This window comes from Notothenia rossii, assembly GCF_949606895.1.
Source record: "Notothenia rossii genome assembly, chromosome: 11".
In the NCBI taxonomy this organism is placed as follows: Eukaryota; Metazoa; Chordata; class Actinopteri; order Perciformes; family Nototheniidae; genus Notothenia; species Notothenia rossii.
In genome coordinates this window covers 51,314,288-51,331,876 of record NC_136910.1, presented here as the reverse complement: position 1 = coordinate 51,331,876, position 17,589 = coordinate 51,314,288, and the positions used below count along the sequence as shown (strand labels likewise).

At 40.6% G+C, this 17,589-nt stretch overlaps 1 protein-coding gene across 1 annotated transcript in view; it reads right to left on the bottom strand.

The window, feature by feature from the left end:
- Positions 1 to 17,589, bottom strand: part of rxraa (retinoid X receptor, alpha a) — a 103,770-nt gene that overhangs the window by 73,106 nt on the left and 13,075 nt on the right. Inside the window, exon 2 of the mRNA XM_079659565.1 lies at positions 386 to 499. Coding sequence (XP_079515691.1) covers positions 386 to 499 — 114 coding nt within the window. The remainder of the gene's footprint in view (positions 1 to 385; positions 500 to 17,589) is intronic.

Genomic DNA, 17,589 nt, shown 5'->3' with positions numbered 1-17,589 from the left:
CCTATTAATTAGCCGCATACCAGACAGTTTCAGAATATACGCTGGTGTGAGAAGGGGAGAGGAAGGGGGCTGATCCGAGAGCAACACTGTTAACTTGTCCATCACTGGGGCTCAGCATGCAAAGACACCATTAAGCATACAAAAACCAGACTGCCTCCAAAAAGGCCCCCAGCCACACCTCGGACCGGAGGCTACAGTAAGTGTGTGTATGTAAGAAAGCAGTACTTTCCAATGTAGGACATCACTAAATATAATTCATATTAAGTCATGAGTTGCCCCTTTGAGAATAGCATTTTGTAGGACAAGTGCATTTTCCAAAGATTGCACCGCAGAACAAAAACAATACTCAAGTAGCAAGAAGTATGTTTCCTACAGTCGGTGTTACCTGAGGATATGCGACGCTGATGGAGGTGGCACATGCCGGTGAAACAGGAACATGCCTCGCCCGAGCGACCCCGCTGCATGGGAGGAGCCAACGAGCACTGGGGCTTCAGGAACCCTGCAATGAAAGACATAAAGAAACATATGAAACATAGAAGAAACAGACTACTGCTTGATGATGGACAGGACTGGTTAACCGTTAAAAACTGCTGTGATAAAAGGAAGTGTGCAGGCAGCCTTCCAAATACCAGTCCACACTACAAGTTTTTTTGTTAGCCTGTACGGCGTCTTGAACCAATGACCATTCGTAGATCATCCGGTTCCAAACCAAGTCCTCTACGGGCTGAGCTATAATCTCCCTTGTAGTACTAATGGTGAGACGAGTGAGTTAAACAATTCATTCCCGCTATCATTGAGTAACTATCAGACCCAGCCCACCTCTCACATTCACAGTTCTGTAGCCAGCTGGCTCTCACTCTAACCTCAATGCTCATGCCCAGGGCAATGGCTCCAGAGAGTGACAGAATCTGCAGGATACTGGGTAAGTTCTGGCCTGAAGGAAGGCAAAGATCGGCCCGGGCAGGGAAGTGAGGTCAGCAACTCTTTGCGGGCAAAATGCCAAATTTGCCCGAGGGGCTGGACGAGGCAGTCTTACTGTCTGTCTCTGGGTCGCGGGGGTCATTTTCAATAGGGAAGTCATTATCCGGCACAATGAAGCAACTGAGTGGGCTGTACCCCCTGCAGACAGGGATTCGTCGGCCTCTGACATCTAGCAAAGAGAAACAGCAACAGATAAAGCTACAGTAGAATATGTTGCATATATTTCTTGGATTTAACACTGTAGGAGCATGTGAAAGTAAATAGACCAGAAAGTTGGAACCAAATGCCCCCGTGGCAAACACAAATGTGCAAATACGTGCCATACTCTGACCCTGTAGCACCCTCTATATACTATAGACTTAAAGTGCTATATGGGTGGCATTTCATTTCATGATTGACAGCGCCAAAGCAGAAATGTCTGTATGAAGATCACTGTTCTCAGTCAGAGGAGGATTTGCTGCGTCTTTATCGACTGGGTAGCTCATGCGGATCTCATTGGCATTGGCACGTCTCTGCAAATCCAAACTTTATTCATTCCTCATGAGGACCTTTAGGTTTCCAGCAAACATCAAGAGCAGCAGGCGGCAGACCCCCCCCCGTCAATGTGTTCTGAGCCCAATAAAGCGCCTTTATTTCCACCATGAAAAACATGTCACTCCGGATGAGCTCAGAGAATGACATTTAAAACAGGCAAAGGGATATTGAATTAGTTCCCCATGATAAGCTGTCTGGGATATGTTCTGCTCATAAGGGTGTGCAAGCGCGAGTGTGCGAGGGTGCGTGCACGTACAGTTATGTGGATGTGTTCGTGTCCGATGCATTTTTCAGAGCTTTGATTAGCATTACGGATGGAGCGAGCAAGTCCGGACCAGCAAGAGCAAACGCAGGCAGCTGAGCATCGTGAATTAAATAAAACCCACGAAGAAGGCATTATGAATGTTTCATTACACTTGAAGTACACATGTTTCTCCACATATGCTTTATCTTGCTGTTTAAAGAGCACCAGCATGCTGTTGTTAATATCAGAAACGATAGCAGGGACTGTTGAACACATTAGGGGGATTATTAAGCATAAAGGCATGTTGGAAGGGCATGATTACATTTTATAGACAATTATGTTTGATTTGATTAAGATATATTGATGTGATAAATATGTGTGTTTGATTTAGATCTGAAAAAGCTGTAACTTTGTTGTCAATCATTAGGGATTAGTTCACCCCAAAGCACAATGACGCATGTTTTTCATTTTAGCTTGTTTGCAATTAATCAATTCAGACTATTTCAGTATGTTTCTGCAGAGATTTGAAGATAACTGCCTATCATCAACCCCATACAAGAACTTTATAGCCATGGCAACGACTGCGGTGATACATTGGTTTCATGTTATGTCATCATGCATACAAATGATAAATAATCCAGATCCAGAATGTAGTGATGAAGATGAAGATAAACAATTCACATAATTGATCTTTTTGTGTATCAATGACAGATAAACCATGTGTTATTGTAAACTACAAAGGAAAGACTCCTTAAATATGCAAATGTTCCTACTTTCAAAAATAATAGCTATAAAAAAATACATTAAAAACGGTTTTCTATCTTAAAGCCCTGATAATTCCTACTTAAAAAGGCCTCAAGAATGTCTCTACTTGAGTATCTCACTGCACGTTCTCCAGTACTAATGGATAAGGTTCATGCACTTTGGTTTTCTACTTGGAAAAATTGTGTAAAATGGTTATAAATATTCCTGTTCCATCTATAACTATCCGTTACAATTCCCTCGTCGTTCCCAAATAAATCAATCCTCCTGGAAAATGGCACATTCCTGGTTGTACAATAGGGGTTAAAGGGCAAACAATGACACATGTTGTATAGCTCCGAGCTATGTCACTGAACATTAAGGCATTAACATATGAGCCCAGGCTCCCAGTCAAAATGGACTTTACCAAAATCAGGAATAAACTAAGCAGACAGCAGCTCCACTCCCCCCCAAAAGAACCCAACACTGCAAGCCATCCACTCGAGTAATGTTCCCACGGGACGGAGCAATGTTAAAATAACAGTGATCAAACACTTTGGTATTTCATCTTAATAGGGAACTTTATCCTTTGCTATTTTCAATGTAAATATCTATAAATGAGACAAAAAAATATATAATTTTGAAAACGACTGTTGAGTTTGACAAATATTTGAAAAACTCAAAACTTCAGAAGCATGCACGTCTTTTTTCTGTTGGTATCATGAATCATTTTTATTGAAGTTGTTCTGGCCTTGAAGTAAATGATGAAAGCTCAAACGTGTATGTGCAGGTTTAGGATCCGCTGTCATGAGTGGTAAGGTTGGTACATGTCTTGCCATTAAATCTTCCCCATCACACTGCACGTCTTGGGCCGTATACTTTAGCAGGACTGTGATTACAGAACTGTCTGCTCTTGCTCTTCACTTCTAAGCAACACTGAGCTCATTGGCTGTAATGACTGTATGATCCAATCTTTGGGGGGGGACAAGCTCATACGATCCGGAGCCAATCAGCATTTTCCTTACCGGCCATCATGGGGGATCAGAGCAATGTAAACACGCTGGGGGTTTCCTCATTAAAGATAGGACGCTAATGAAATTGCATCCAGCATTTACAACCTTGTGCTAATGAAGGAAAGCCTTTGAGATGTCCCGCTAATGAAAGAATTATTTTTGTTCCTGTTGATATACGGCTCAGAAAAGAAAAGGCTTAATGACAAGGTTCTAATGAAACAAAGGTGTGTACATTTGCAATTATAACAAATCTGCCAGATAACATCAACGACTGAAGTATTTGTATTAACGGATGATTCTCATTTACCACGGATACATCAGTGAGAGTGCTTGCAGACTTTACAAGATCCCCACAAAGTCAAGTCTTTTGAATGAAATACATTCAAGCGTTTACGAGAGTTTAAGGAATTGCAGCCAAGCCTCTTTTTTAAGTGTAATGATTGTTCGTGTCGTGCGTTGCCAGGGTGATCAAGCCCAAGGTCAAAGTTCATTGGGCCCTTAATGCATCTCCCAGGTGCAATAAAGAAAAGCCTTTCCCACATGGGACTCCAGGGGCCGAGGTCTTGGTAGAACGCGCAGAGGGACGGACCAGAAAAGGAGCTATCAATCGCCACGGTCCCCGTTGTGAATGCCATTCACCTTCAGCGGTATACTACAGCATACCATGACATAAGGAGAGGAAAACATGTTAAAGAGAATTCTGCAGAACTCCTAGTTCTCCGGCATGTCCTCTACAACAGCCTTGAAGAGAGCGTCTTTCAACCGTTTGCCGACATGTGGAGTTATTTCATACAAGAGTAGACTTGACAATGAATGGACCTTTCCATTTGCTGTTTCCAGATATCTTTATGTTATATCTTCTTACAAAACATTAAAGTTCTTCAGTTCATTTTTTAGGTTAAATGGTTAATTGCAAAACACATCAGAAGATGAGTCAATAATGAAAAGTAGTTGCAGCCCCAATCACTACTGTGTCAATGCTCTCTGTGTTTGCGTTTCATGTTGTTTTCCTATAAATGAAAGTCATTAAGTGATAGACTTAATGATCCTCTGATGTTTGCTTTCCTCTAAAGAGAGCTAATCCTATGCCGCAGCGTCTCATTACACCGACAATTACTGCTCTGACAGAGGCTGTGTGCTGAAGCAACTCGCCCTGTTCTTCACTTCAGTGCGCTCTCAGTGAGCAGCTAAAAGACTCTTCAGAACCCGTCAGCTGATAATCAAACACTTCTCATCTGAGCTGCTGCACCCTTCTCTGATCCCGATCATCGGCTTGGAAAGCATCCAACCTGCTTCCGAGCATATCTGCTCCATCAGCAAACTGTCTTCCCTCCCCCTAGATAATATCCATTTTGAAAGGGGGGGGAAAAAGGGAAAGAGAGACACATTTAAACATGCCTCTAAGCTCTTATGTATCTCAACCAGAACAAAGCCTGAGAAGATCTATCATGACAACAAAGCAAACCTCATAAAGATTACCGGAGGCAATACCTAGATGCCGATCATTCTATTAAACTTGCTACAAAAATAGACTTATTTTACACACATATACACAATTTTGTTGTTGTTTACATATTTATTTTGACGATCTAGATTGATTACACGCCTTCTTGCAGTTTTTGAAAAACAGCCTTTGGGTTGAAATTCCTCCCTTAGTTGGACCCTATTACTTAAGGGTCTCTGCGCAGGAAGCAGGTGAACTGAATCAGAGGACATATGGTGACCCATAAGATAAACAAGGGCATACGTTTTCAAAGGACTTACAAGCCGCGGCAGTATGTTGAATATTTGATATGATATATTGTGTCAAACTAAACAGGATTCCCCTCATGTGACGCTGCATGTTGCTTGTACGTAAAGAAACGGAAGGCATACCCCCTTTCCCTTGCTACAGATTCTCTAGAGACATTATTTACATGGCCTTGGATGAATTAGGGCCACCCAGGGGCTTCTTTAAGCCCTAATGGAAGATTAGACAAAATCGGAAGAAACAGATACCCATGAAGACCTTGGCTCCAAGACATAATTTTCAGATTCAGCCAAAACAAACCAGACTACTCGCGGTAAAACTTCCTTTCACAAAATGACAAGAAGGTTGACGCTAGGAGTAGTGCTCGCTTGACTGGAAAACAAAAAGTGACTGAAATTTGCAACTTGCATTTGTTTCTCTCAAAACCACTGCTGTTTGAGGTCTGGCAATAAAAAGTTAACTGGACAGCTTTATTGAATGACTTATTAAGCCGCTGTGTTTTGCGAGACCTAAACCGAGGCGCTTTTGAAATGAACAAGAGCACCTTTCTGCAACGGCTCTTTCAGGAAAAACATGCCTTCTTACTTTGTCTGAGATTGAGTCTGCACTTTCACACAGTCTTAGAATAATGAAAGTGGCAGTTGCCCTGGTGTGGCATTTGGAGCTGCAAGGCATCTGTAGAAAAGGTAAAACAGACAAACTGACCTTTGTAAAAACTGTGACTTTAGGGCTGTTGAGCAGCACATGTCAGTCTAGAAACCATGGGTACTTCCAGATACTTTTTACCAAAATCTTTATTTTATTTACTTTAACCAGCTATTATTAATGTTTTACTTATTGGAGATTGCTTCTTGAGCAAAATACAGGTGTCCGAAAAAGAAACGCGGTACAAAACTGAATTAATTTACGAATACATTAGTTCCAAATACCTCAACACTATTTGGTGACAAAGCTTTGCATAGCTGAACATCTTTGAATTATGTACCTTTTAGTTTGAAAAAGATCATTAAAAAGTCTTCCCCAGCCCTTGTTGTTATGACTCGCGGAGACAGACATCATTCTGACACTTTGTAAATGAGAACACACGTCTGGAGACAACTAGTTGAAAGTGTGGTTGTGGTTGTGGTTCAATCTGCTGCTGCCAGAGCTCCGCCCACAGGCTTCCATCCAATACGGTTGTAATTCTTGGTGTAAAGTAACCCCACCGCCTCCACGAGTCACTGGATTGGTTGTGTGGAAATGTTTCAAATCTCGTTTTGATTTCTTTCCCACACACTCTTAAATGCCAAAACCAAACTCGATTGCTTCCAGATAGTACACCTGCAAACATGAAGGCTAAAAAGTAAGTTAGTTATTTAAAAAAAGTATTAAATACTAAATGACAGATGGATGTATTTTGGCAGGTTCCCACAGAGATGTACTGCGTTTGGATAAAACGTTACAGCGCCAGGGTTAAGCTTAGATCACACTGAAGCCGCGGTTCCTGATAATTTATAGCAGCCATTTGTCTCACTTGCTGTGACGTGATGAAGCCAAAGGCAGGCCGCTGGTGAGCAGTCAGAGACAGGAGAAGAGTGTGGTAAATGAGGTTAGAGGGGGAGAAAAGAAAGGGTCGGTTCAAAGAGCGCTCGAGCACGTCAGAACTCTTCTCCGGGGCAAATAGGGGAACAAGGGCCTCACTGCAGGCTGGCAGCCAGAGCAGCTCCTTGGGCAAACCACGCTAATCAAATTTGTGTGATTGGACTCAGAAAGAGCTGCGAGGGTAAAAAGAGGCTCCTTTCAACTGGGGACGGACACAAGGAAGCATTTAAAATATCTACTATCCCTTAGCAGATCTTTTACAGTAGCCGTTCACATGACGGACTTTCTGCCCACACCAACAGCCTTTGGCAGAGCGCACGCTGGCCCTTTCTCAGCTGTGAAATATCACCCTGAGAAAAAAAGACAGTGATACAACTTTGTTTTATGTGGTTCTCGTCATGGATCATAGGGGGAGATTGATGCAATATGTTGTAGGATTCAACCTGTTATTGCACTGCTTTATAGAGCGTCCTTATTGCTATTTTTAGCATTGATTAATGGCAATAAGATACGGTTCTGGCCTCAGTTCGTGGCCTCGCTTTTCCTTCATTGCAGCTGACATTTTGGAGTGATCAAAGAGAATTACCTCCAGCAACTGATGTTAATGCGCCAGTATGAGGATGAATATTGTGAGAGGGGAAAATCTATGTGTGCAGAAAGTGAGGTGTGGTTCAGTCTAGCGACCTGCGACCCACTCACTGCCCTGAGTTCTGCTGGAAGGTCCCAGAGCACGCTTCCTGTTAGCCGGCTAAATTGGCTCCACACGCCCACGCTCCCGGCTCTACAGGAGCACAGTCTCGCTTTAACCACCTCCTGCCGTCTCAGCCTAAAACATCTTGAATCCACGTACTGAGGATTATGTACAAACACCCAAGGACAAAACAGGACATAGGACGTGTGCTGCCACCCACCTCTTCTGTTCTTTTCTTCCTGAACAATGTGTCCTATGACTCTTACCCACATTCACAGATCGAGTATGACACGAGCCAAAGTCAAAGCATTCTCAATCTGCCTCTGCTGTGGACAGGCCTATTGTACCTGATCTCTTATCCGTGGCATAGGTACAAACGCTTATACTACGACCCAATCCACTGAACTGAATAATGTCGTCTCTGTAAGTCTTGTGGTGATTTTCATCTTATGGAAGCAAGTGTTTTACCTATTCAAAATGTTACATACCAGTGGGGTAATACACATTGGGGTAAAAAAACTACAGATTGTTTAATTTATAGTGATGTATAAAACAGAGAAGCAGCAAATCCTCTCATTTGAGACTTTGGAACAAGCCTGCTACAGAAACATTCATATGAAGTGGTACATAATTCAAAATCGGATTGAAAACATCTGGAGCTACAGCTGCAGCGCATTGGTGTGCACAGAAAAACAGAACGACAATAAAAAAAGTTCATAATACAGTCTAATAAGAGTTACACAAGACAGAACACTCGTATGACAGTTTTACAAACAGAAAATAAGAGCCAAAGAGTCATTGGCTAAAATCCCCTTTTAAATTGGAGGCATTAAATATGAATGGGGGATTTGGACAACCAGTAATGTTGATTTCAGCCTGTTGACTGTAAAGCTCCGTTGGGGACCACAGAAGGAAAATATATTGAGGTTATCCCGTCCAGAATTTAAAATCTGCAGTAAATTGGTTGTAAAGTGCACACCTCTGATTCAGTATCACTATATGGCGTTGAGCCAGGCTGGACTGCGAGGGACTTGAATCTGTAATCCCCGTTTTCCTGTCCAAGTCAAGTTCTGGGAGGGAGAGTTTTGGCCAAGAAAATGAATTGAGACAACAGAGTTCTCATACGGAGTTTAACTTTAACATTTCGTTTCAGGTCCGATATGAAAGTCTTTGTTTAAGACTGTTGCACCTTCAGAAGCAGTACACTTACTCTTAACAATAAGCATACTTGCAGCTGGCCTGTAAGTTTCAAGCAAGCCATTTGGAAAGGAAATTCAGCATTGAGGCAGAATGAACGTTTTTAAATATAACATTTGACAGGACTTAGAGAAATTAGACTCATACAAAAATGTCTGTTCATAAACATAACAAAAAGAATAGAGACATTCATTTCCACCAAACTTAACATCTGAGCCAGTTTAACAAAATAATGATTCCCAAGGTCTCAAGACTTGACAATGGCCATCTGTATGCATGTTACGTAAAAATAAAAAAGTAATACAACAAGGATATTCATAACTCAATGAGCCTTTAAAGTACAAATTATAACTCTTAAATAGGCCTATCATGCAAAAAGATTCACGACCTTCATTATGTTGAATTCCATTAGAGAGGTGTAAAATACCTCCTCTATGATAATGTAGCTGTCCAGCCTTGAGCTGTGAATATAAAACCTTGCTTATGCTACTGTATGTGATTGCTGCTCTGCCCCACAGCTCGGTATCCTACGTTTAGAGAAGTGTAAAATAACTGACATCTTCATTGTAATTCTTTCCGAAACAGCAATAGCACACCGAACAAAGGGTTGCTTTTTTCACAAAGCCTTGACATTGAAAGCTTTAACACCAAGGCTACATCGTTAATTGGTATTTGAAGAGAGATAGTGGCCTGAAAGAACTTATAACCCACGTGTTGTTTTATCATAGAAACTGGCTTGTATTGGCTGCACAGCGAGAGGCAGCTGAGGCTTGTAATGGGTACAGTATTATTGCAAAGCCTGAGTGATCTTTTGTGCTCTTCAGGAATGGATACATGCCACGCATTCCAAGAGGCCACCAAATTGTTACAGTTGAAACTTTGCCAAGCCGTTTGCAGCTGCTCTTACCAGGGCGTTGATTGATCTATTTACCTTTCTATGTTACCCTTTTCTTTCTGCTCTAAGATTCAAAAAGCATTATATTTTCAATCAGGGCGGCTGTGGCTAAAGGGATAAATGGGCGTCGTCTACCAATCGGAGGGTCAGTCGGTTAGGGTTAGGGTTAGAGCAACATAGACATTTCTACGGTAAATAAATGTATGCAAGTCTCTCTGAATAAAAGTGACAGCTAAAATGATATGTAATTTTAGAAATCAAAAACATGTACATCGCTTTTTCTTTCATTTCATAAGCATGTGTTTCAGTAATATTGAGCTGAATAGTCTCCTCTTATCTTTCTGCAGGTGGCCTAAGCTCCAAACACAAAAAGGTCTTACGCCGAATCACCTGCACACTGTCACACCACTAAATTGCCAGGAAGGGAATGTGATGTCTCCATCAAGACGTCTATATTTTTTGAAAAGGGGACAGCTTGTCAAAATAGAGCATTTTTTTAAGTCTTTGCATGATACACTTAGAGAATGAAGCTCCATTCACAGGCAGCATAATACAGTATGAACACTAATTAGCCCGGTTTTCATTTTCTATTGGTTATTCGCGTACAGCTTTCCCAGTCCTTGAGCAATGTAGAATAAAGAAGACCATACAGTATGATGTTTGTCTACGCTATAAAACACCACAGCAAAGTCCGAATTTGCTCTTGATTGGATAATCTTTTCAACATGTTTGTATACTGTTCACTCATGCTAGTCACAAAAAGATTCAAGACAGTGGACCACAATGATTTGAGATACGCATTCACACTGAAAAAAGTTGTGTTGGCTCAGGAGTCAGGGCCACAAAAAAAGAGAAAATGAAAAAACCCGACATTGAAATCACGATGCCTACCGTCAAAATGCTGCTTAATAAAACCAGACATAAAAGCTGCTTGCAAAAGTCAAATATGACCTGCTTGATATCAGCTGACTTGCGTCTTGAGTTTGAAAGTCTAGAAGAAGCCTAGGAGGATCTGATGACTCACCACTTCAGTAATAAAACATATCTTGCTGTAACTAATGGACACTTCCTTTATATGACATATTTAGTTTTTAAACTGGTTTGCATTCAGTTTATAATTAAGGACAGAGCTATTGGCCACAAGTAATTACAGATTTAAACCCAGCAGGAGGAAAAAAAGACAAATCCTAGGACGAGTCATAAAAAAGAAAAAGGAAATACAGACAGCAGACAGCATGGGGGAGAACGAAGGGGAACAGAAAAGAGAGGGAAATAAGGGGGAGAAACAAGAGTGAAGGGGACGGAGAAAAAGAGAACGCTTGGAGACTGTGAGAGAAAGAAGAGAGAGAGATAGACGGAAGGAGGCAGACAAAACTAGGTCAAGTCACATGACTGGGATGGATTAAATATCCTACAGCGTGTGGTCATTTACACAACAAATGTACTTTTCATTTTATAAATGATATCCCCATTCCACGAGGGGTGAGGCTCGGCGTAGTTGGAAGCTAGGATTTTTAAGCGAGCACAAAAACTGGAGAGCATTAAAGACTCGAGCGAGCCGTTCCCTCTGAGACAGGAAACAAAGCCCAAGCCTGAGATAGCATGAAAATGATCATAACAGGGAGGGAACACGCGTACAGAATGAGATAGCTCCTTTGTGACGGGCTAATGGCTGTATCATGCACTGTCCATTGTCCTCGGAGCACGCAAATGAACAGAGAATGTTACAAAGTTAGAGATGTCACATGTTTTTAACTCCTTGCAAAGTGACAGCAAAAGTGTGTTGTGATGTTTTTTATTTGCATGAAAAGACAGTATCTTATCAAAACTATTGTTATTCTGCAACCGTTCTGAAGTCACATTCAATGAGGACTATGGGAAATAGACTGCAGTTATATGGATCTTTACAACCCCTCAAAGCACCCTCAAATCACCATTTACCTATTCACACATTCATACAGAGGCAGCTGTACAATCTGATTAACTAACTTTGCAACTTTGTTAAGTATCTTGACCAACATCGACATGTTGACTCCTGGTGCTTGGGTTTGAACCACCGATCTTCCCATTGAAGGACGACCATCTACCTCAGGATTCACAGCAGCACGAATATCAATCATTCAAACCCAGTAAACACACAGATTATACGTGTTTGATATGCGACAAAGCCGAGTACTAGATTTAAATCTGTCTAATTAGAGAATCCCCCGTGAATCTGTGTCAGTGGATGTGATATAATACGACTGAGGGTCCAGACCAACACGTGGCTCTTCTCTTGACCCCCCAGCTTTGAGGGTCACAGGGCCCAGCACAGCGCATTTAGATCACAGGGTTTAGAGTGCAGATAAAGCAGGCAGCTGCTGAAATGATGACCAGATCTGCAGACATGAACAACAAGGGTGAAATTATGACTAGGGCTAATCAGTTATGGAAAAAATCATAATCTCGATTATTTGGGTCAATAATTGATATCACGATTATTAAAAACGATTATCCATTTACTTTGAAAACATCAATTTATTGGAGACATTTTTTTTTAACACTATGGTTTTAACAGTTGATTACCCTGAACTTTAAGTATAATTCAACTGAAAAACCAATAATAAAAAAAAAATAATAAAAATAATTTTAAAAAAATCGTTTTATTTCAATTACGCTGTTTTCGTAATCGTTGCAAGCCATAATCGTAATTGCGATTAAAATACGATTAATTGAGCAGCCCTACAGGCAACCTTATATGACATCCTTCCTTCTTCCTTCCGGCTTACAGGAATGGACTGATGGGAAGTTAATGATGCACATTTTTTTTCTGATGTCTCCATGAAAACTGCAATTGTAACAGATTTTTTTGCAAATTCTGTCAACGACGTTTCTCATTTTCCCAGAGTTTGGCTCTAGCTGTGTGTGCAGTCCCTGAACTTACCATTTATGACCCTCTTGTTGCCTCAAATGTAAACAATAATATCACATGGTATTTATGTGAGGCCTTTATGAGGGAATATATAAAATCCTTTGGTTAACCTTGAGAGATTTATTTGAAGTTTTACAGTGCAGACCAGGAGTGAGAGCAGAAGCCCTCGGGTGCATGGAAACCAAATAACTACGGCAATAAGAATCCGGTTTATTTTGATAGCGCAGCGAGGTCCAGGTCGAGAGGTGAGGCACCTTTTCAAGGGGTTAGTGGCATATTCCTTCTCCCAAAATGTCATCAATGACATCACTGCACGTCTACCTGCAGACGCCACGAGATGCGATGAGCCAGCCAAGCATGAGACTGTTCCAAAAATACTGAATCTGCCTCCCGGGGCAAAAACTCTTATCTCAAATAACAATTACTGAATAAGAGAGACATACCGTCATATTGGCTTAGAGCTGAGCAATGGTGCGTCTTCTCAAAAAACAAGGGGTCCAAAACAACGGAGTTCATTTGGATCAAGGTCCTTTTGCAGGGCCATACATAAATGACTGCATACACACTAACCTACAGGGAAAATGTTTTCCAGTGCAGCGCGGTGTAGAGGTTGTGTCTGTTACGCGGCCCTCAGGCTCTCAGATTCACATTTTAAAAGAAAGCAAGAGCCACAGTGTCATAATCTGATTTTAATTGCAAAGCCTGGAGACAAGGTACCTCTTTCTAAGAATGATAATAATATTCATTTTGCATTTCAAATTGATTTTTGATTGTGTAAAGCCATATTTGTATAGATATGTGTATCTTCAAGGGCTGGGACAATTGCAATTCAATCCATTTATTTAATAACTTTTTTTTAGAAATTAATCCCAACATTTCCGGATTTAAGCTTCCAAAATGTTGCTATTTTGTGAAGCCATAGCAAATTCTCTTTAAATCTGTTGTGTATTAGTTTAAATGTTTCTGGAATTCATGTGAAAATGATAATTTTCAGGTTTTACAGTTTCCATGAAAGGAAAATATTTATATTTAAATGTTTTATTTGGATTTTGTTTTGATTCAACCTCCATTGGCTCCGTCATTTTTGTAGTAATGCATTGAAAATGTAAGAAGAATATGTCTAAAAACAACTAATGGTACACAAGAACATGAAGTCATGTTTCAAGTAATGTGTGAAGTAGGGCTGTGCAATTAATCGTATTTTAATCGCAATTACGATACGCTTGTTGAAGTGCGCTCCAAAATATAGTGATGTTGTTTATTGGTATTTATTATTTTGATATTATTTATTTAAATGTAAATATATCATTTATTTTTGTATTGGTTTTTCAGTTGAGTTATACGTTCAGGGTAATCAACAGCTAAAAAGATACTGTTCAAATTATTATTTGTATTTGTTTTAAAGTTCAATAAACGGATGTTTTCAAAGTCAATGAATAATCGTATTTAATAATCGTGATATCAATTATTGACCAAAATAATCGTGATTATGATTTTTGCCATAATCGCACAGCCCTAGTGTGAAGTCCACCGCAGACGGACCACTTTTGGACAACATGTATTTTCCATTAAAGGCAGCTCATTGTGGAATAGCCTCCCAACTGAGATACGGGATTGTCCCACACTCAATAGCGTCAAAGGTCAACTCAAAGAATGGTTCAGAAACAAACAGACGTGCAATCACCGCTAAATGCACTTTAACACAGGGGTATCTCCTCTCACACTTTATGTATCTCTTGTATCTTCTCTTGCACTTTTTATGTCGTTGCTGCTAGATTGTATTACCATGTGATATATGCTGCACTTGCTCTTTTTGCATATCATGTATTTGTTTTTGCTATCTTTGTAAAATGTCATGTTCTTAAATGTTTTATGTGAGGGACTGCGGATGGAAATTAGCTCAAAACTAAATCTGGCATATTTACGCTTGAGACATATTATTGTTTTAAGTGTTCATTGGTGTGCACTGTCCCTGCTAAATAAACGATTATATTAATTTAATTTCCCTTAAAATCAGTATTTACATTACGGTACTTAACTTAAAATGTTTTCTTTAATTCCAAATAAGACAGAAATACTGTTACACGCCAGACCAGACTGACTCATTAGCACACATCCTCGTAAATGGGTTACCACTGTTCTGCACTCATAAGTTCTCATAAGCTGACGTCCCGCACACATACAGCAGACTGTATCATCAACATCAGTATTCCTAGAGAGGAGTCCAACTTGTCTGTTCAGCCATGCGGAAAGATGTAGGCCAACTGCATAGCAACATGGGGAGAAAATCAGCTTGTGTCCACATAGAAATAGATTTGATAGACCAACTGAAACAGCATGTGTGCATCCTCACTCAGATATCACATAATGAGGGAAATTAGACAGAAAACGTGTGAGTGTTTTGCATTTTATCTTTACAAAATGTGATCAATCTAATATGTTTGCTGATGATTAACTTCCATATGGATTCAGTAATAACCACACAATAATAGTGCCTTACTATAAGCTTCTGGCCTCATAAATAAGGCCCGGGACCCCCACTGACACTGACTCAACATTATGTGCGTTCTGTTGACATACATGAACCACCTCTCATATTAAAGTGCTTTGAGCACCAGCAAAAGCACTATTTAAATAACATGTATTATTATTATTATTATTATAATAATATTACTCATATTATATTCTGCAAACTTCGCACATTCCTCTGTTTATTTAGCACAACACTGTAAGATCATTCCACTTTAAACTTTTCCAGCTATTCCACCTTAACTGTTATTATACTGTAACATTAATTTTTTTATAGGAATTTTCCACATTCATATTGTACTTGCTTAACAATTCTTGTAAACATTTATTTTATTTATTTTTATTTTAAAATAGCTATTCAAGCTATTCCACTTTAAAGTCTCATAAACTGCACATATTTTAATTTTGAGAGTCATTTCTCATATTCATATTATACTTACTTTTTGTATATTTCACACTAACAAATTTCTAAATACTGAAAGAAATATGCTTTTAAAGCGTTTTAAAATGGCTAAATGTCTCACAAATTAATTATTCTTACTGTGTTTGTGTATGCGGCATTTGAACCAAAACAAATTCCTTGTGTGTGTTGAATCTACTTGGCAATACTTTCTGATTCTGAACCTTGGATTCCTTTCTACTTCTCTCGCTGTTTCACCGTCATCTATCCACTTCTTTCTTCCCCTCCTCCTCCTTCCATCCCTCTCAACCCATCCTCCCATCCTTCTCCCTCTGATCGCTGCCCTGCCCTACCGTAGCTCTCAGGGGGGCGGGGGGTGGGAGGGGGGGGGCTCCGGCATCAGTAAGCCCATCAGAGGGAGACTTCATGTGATGCATCTCTTTTGATCAGCGCAGTCGCCACATTAGCATGTACCTCTGCACTCTGAGTAAGCTACCTGCCTGTCAGCGCCTGCCGACCCACCAGGAGCCTCGCCCAGGTGAGACACAGAAGGCGCTCGGAGCTCGTCTTCAATCTGAGACCTCGAATGAACGCCGGCTGATGAGAACACGCTTGTGATCTCGCTTGGAGAGATGGACAAAAGCCTCGCCGTACATCTGTAATGTTCTGCGAGGTACTTGAACGCACCTTGTGAAACCCTGAGTGATACAAATCGACTGATGGTGTTGATCCAATGCTGAGAACTCTCTTGGGACTTCACACCTCAAAGAGAGGCTCGTGAAAACACTCTGTGTACGTGCTTTTCAGCGACAACAAACTAAAACATACAAAAACAAAGGTTCTTTTTGAAGTCGCAAAAAGGTAGCTTGTTTGTGTTTGAATTGTTGGCTCTTTCATGCTATACTCGAGATAAAAACAAAGAGGTTATTTGTCGGGATTAGATTTAAAGTCTGAAGAAAGTAGAGGAACTTTGATTTCCGGTGTTTAATGAGGGGTTGTGTTTGGCCCTGGAATGGGTCTGAGTCTAGGTCCACAGCCGGGTGCCCTCTCACTCCTGTGCCACTTAATTAGCCTGCACAAAAGGGGGAGTTGGTCACATGGGCCCAATTATGCCCCGCTATAAAGTCTGCAAAGGGCTCTCAACGTGCATTACTACAGGAGTATTTACGTGGCTGCCGCACCGGGGGTAGGAGACTTTGAAGATGCAGAGAGCAGGACGAAGAAGAAGTGAAAAGAAGGAGAAAAAAAACGAGTGAAATGAAAGGAGGGGACCCTTAAATTCCAGGGAATTTTTCCAGATGTTGCACAAATATTCTGCTGAGGCAATCCAGATGTGCTCGCTCTGTTTATTCCCTCCTTCTGCTCGCCATTTCAGGGACTTCTCTTTCTTCCTTCTCTTTCTCTTTCTGCAAGCCCCCTCTACCTCCCAACAGCCCCTCCACATCAGTGTTCACTGATAGTGCCTTTTAAGTGAGGGCTTTAATAGCCCCCAGGGCGCCTTAGCATCCACTAGGATCCTGTAATAAACATCCACTCTCATTTTCTACTGCCCATGTGTGTGTATGAGTGTGTGTGTGTGTGTGTGTGTGTGTGTGTGTGTGTGTGTGTGTGTGTGTGTGTGTGTGTGTGTGTGTGTGTGTGTGTGTGTGTGTGTGTGTGTGTGTGTGAGAGAGAGAGATTACTTGCCTTGTTTTATCGCTCATTGGATCAATTAACAATTAACTGTGTTACTAACAATAGCTGCGCTGATGTGATGAGAAAAAAAATCCATGCATATACGATGGCTCAGTCCCAGTCGGGAGGAGCCAGGTTTGAAGGCGTGCCCTCCCCAATTTGATATATAATATTGTCTTCTCCTCTCCTTTAAAAAATATATATAAAAGGGGTTGCTGCTTTTATCTATTTGGTATTAGTAGTAAAGAAAAAAAAAAGATTTAAAAAAAAATTCTACATCAATTTTGAAGATGCCATCTTGGACTTTGAGAATTAAAAGACAATTATTTTTCTTCTATTTTATGGACTAGAATTCCGTTTATATAGTGGCCCTTTCATATATGTGTCTATTATTAGTTAAAGTGGACCTATCATGCTATATTTGAATAATACATTGTAGGACCATACC